Genomic DNA, 2,831 nt, shown 5'->3' with positions numbered 1-2,831 from the left:
TGTATAGAAGCAGCCGAGGCACCTTCCTTGTCATTCTTTTTGTGACATCCGCTTTACAATAAAACAAGAGCAAAATGATATTGAGAGGTCAGGTCCGTGCGCCTTTAACCATGCGGCAACTGAGCGATCATTGTTAGATGAAGCGTCAGCTACGGGGGGTCGCAAGGGCGCGCTCGCCCTTCCCCCCCTCGAAGTCACCCATGCAGATGGAATGACGCACTCCTTAGCCGCTCTGTTTTATTTTATTTCGTTAGTTCGCCCTACGGCATCAATACACCTTACACAAAATTATGCAGATGTGTTCTGGGAGCTGCATTTTGTTCTAGACAGGCATTCTACTGCTGTAATTAACATTGCGTAATTAAGCTTCGAAATTTTTATCACTACAATGACATATTTTGTACCTTACACAAGGAACAGTTGACATCCCCGTGTCGACGCCGGCAGCCCCAAAGGGCAATGGGAAACCATACCTCACACTGAGCTCATGTTCGCAGGTACGGCCTGCTTGTTGCCCTTTCTGACGGTGCACATGCGTCAGCTTGGACTGAGCGTGGAGGAGACCGCCATCATCTACAGCATCGTGCCGTTCGCTCAGCTTCTGGGACCCTACGCGGCCACCTTCCTGGGAGACAAGTACGGCAGTTACAAGTGTGCGCTGCTGGGTTGCCTGATGCTGACCGCGCTGTCCGGCACCAGCCTGCTGCTGGTACCACAGGCCCTGGGTCCCCCCGTGCCACCGCCGGCAATACACTTGCACTGTGGCCCGTCGCTTCAGCTCGAGGTGGTGGTGGACCACTGCGGTGACGAGCACGGAGCGTGTCCCGAGCCGTCGCCGGGACTAGCGCTGCCCGTGCTTCTATCGGACTGTCGTCCCGAATGTCCAGACAACGAGTGGCTTCACGCTATCGACGAGACGGGCATCTGCTTCACGGACGACTACGGCAACAAGGAGTGCCACGTGGTGAGCGAGAATGACACGCTGGCGCGCAGCACATCTCTCGGCCTCTACCTGGAGCCTGCCCGGGATCCCGACCTTCTCTGCCTGCACCCGGTGACGGCCATCACGTGGGAGAGCAGGGTTTTCCACAACGTGTCCTGTCTGAAGCATCTTCCTGACCAGGACCACACTAACTGCTCGCTCAAGTGTACCGTCGAGGACACCGAAGAAGTGGACGCCGTGTCAGCCGCCGATTTTTGGCACGCTGAATGCACGCCGCCCGAAGGCAGTGACCGCCGCATCACCATCTCCGTTTACTTCGTGCTGCGGATCATATTTCAGGTGCTCGTCTCCATATGTTTCACTCTCCTGGACGCCACGACTGTGTCGATGGTGCACGCGCACGAAGGACGCTTTGCATGGCAGCGCTTCTGGGCCATCGTGGGCTCTGTCTTCTGCGCCCCGCTCTCGGGATTCTTCATCGACCTGAGCAGCGAGCATGTGATGACGGGTTTTGACTACTCGCCCGCTTTCTACATGTTCAACGTGTTTACTGTGCTCACGGCAATCTTTACGTATGTACTAGAAATACAAGTGGCCACTCCCGGTAGGAACGTCTTCTACAAGGCCCGGAGACTGATGAAGCAGCCGCCATTCCTGAGCCTCTTCTTGTTTGTGCTCTGCCTCGGAAGCGTGTACGGCTTTCTCGAGTACTTTCTGTTTTGGTACCTGCTCGATCTCGGTGCGGCCAACTACCTTCTTGGGCTGACCATATCTGTCGGTGGGTTCGCTGGCTTCTTGTTTCTCTATGAAACCAAGTGGTTTATGGACAAGCTGGGCGTCGTGAATATCATCGCCCTTTCCGGTCTGGTCTACTGCGCCAGGTTGGTGGGCTACTCGTACATCGGCCAACATCCCCTGTGGTGCATTCCCCTGGAAGGACTCGAGGCCATGACGTTCCACCTTCTGTGGGTGGCCATCGGCACCTATGGCACGCACATTGCGCCCAGGGGACTCAAGCCAACCGTGCAGAGCTGCGTCGGTGGCATTTACTTCGGCCTCGGTAAGCTATTCGCGTCTCATAAATACGGAACTGGTATAGTCCTATTCCCCGAGAATTGCAGTTGTCTTGTAAATGAATGCTCTGTTTGCTTACGCGTTGAGGGAGTAAATTTCCCTTGTGTTTTTTCGTTTCTAGGATGTTAGGGGATTATCTGTTTGCTGAAAAAGCACCGCAGTATTCTGTCTGCAATTTCATACACCTATTCTTTTTGGGCTGTCATGAATAGGCGAGTATTATCGTGCGTTGTCCCTGGACAGGACGATCATTTCCAACGAATAAGTATCTTGTAAGTATCGACCCAACAGTTATTCTTTCGATTTGCCATGAACATACTGATAATGGTCAACTCTGAATCGAGGGTGGGCCATCCACTCGTTGCGCAATCCACGTGTTGTGACGCCTGGTGCAATTGTACGCTTCTGCCATGCAACATGACCGTTTTAAGTGCGAAGCATTTCTTAGCGAACCTCAGGCACTTTGGGCGTTTCCATCCATCCATCCATCCATCCATCCATCCATCCATCATCCATCATCCATCCATCCATCCATCCATCCATCCATCCATCCATCCATCCATCCATCCATCCATCCATCCATCCATCCTCCTCCATCCATCCATCATCCACCATCCATCCATCCATCCATCCATCCATCCATCCATCCCTCCATCCATCCATCCTCCAGCCATCCATCCATCCATCCATCCATCCATCCATCCATCCATCCATCCATCCATCCATCCATCCATCCATCCATCCATCCATCCATCCATCCATCCATCCATCCATCCCATCCATCCATCCATCCATCCCATCCATCATCCATCCA

At 53.4% G+C, this 2,831-nt stretch overlaps 1 protein-coding gene across 1 annotated transcript; it reads left to right on the top strand.

Moving 5' to 3' along the window:
* Nucleotides 1-487: 487 nt before the first annotated feature.
* Nucleotides 488-2,005, top strand: LOC119377083 (major facilitator superfamily domain-containing protein 6-A; the record flags this gene model as incomplete). Its single annotated transcript, XM_037646688.2, is given in 1 exon segment — nucleotides 488-2,005. A coding segment is annotated over 1 exon segment (1,518 nt), but the record flags the coding sequence as incomplete, so codon positions are not given.
* Between the last annotated feature and the right edge of the window lie 826 nt (nucleotides 2,006-2,831).

This window comes from Rhipicephalus sanguineus, unplaced genomic scaffold (genome assembly GCF_013339695.2).
Source record: "Rhipicephalus sanguineus isolate Rsan-2018 unplaced genomic scaffold, BIME_Rsan_1.4 Seq342, whole genome shotgun sequence".
Classification (NCBI taxonomy): Eukaryota; Metazoa; Arthropoda; class Arachnida; order Ixodida; family Ixodidae; genus Rhipicephalus; species Rhipicephalus sanguineus.
The sequence above is the reverse complement of the archived record's forward strand: the minus strand, read 5'-3'. Positions and strand labels throughout refer to the sequence as shown.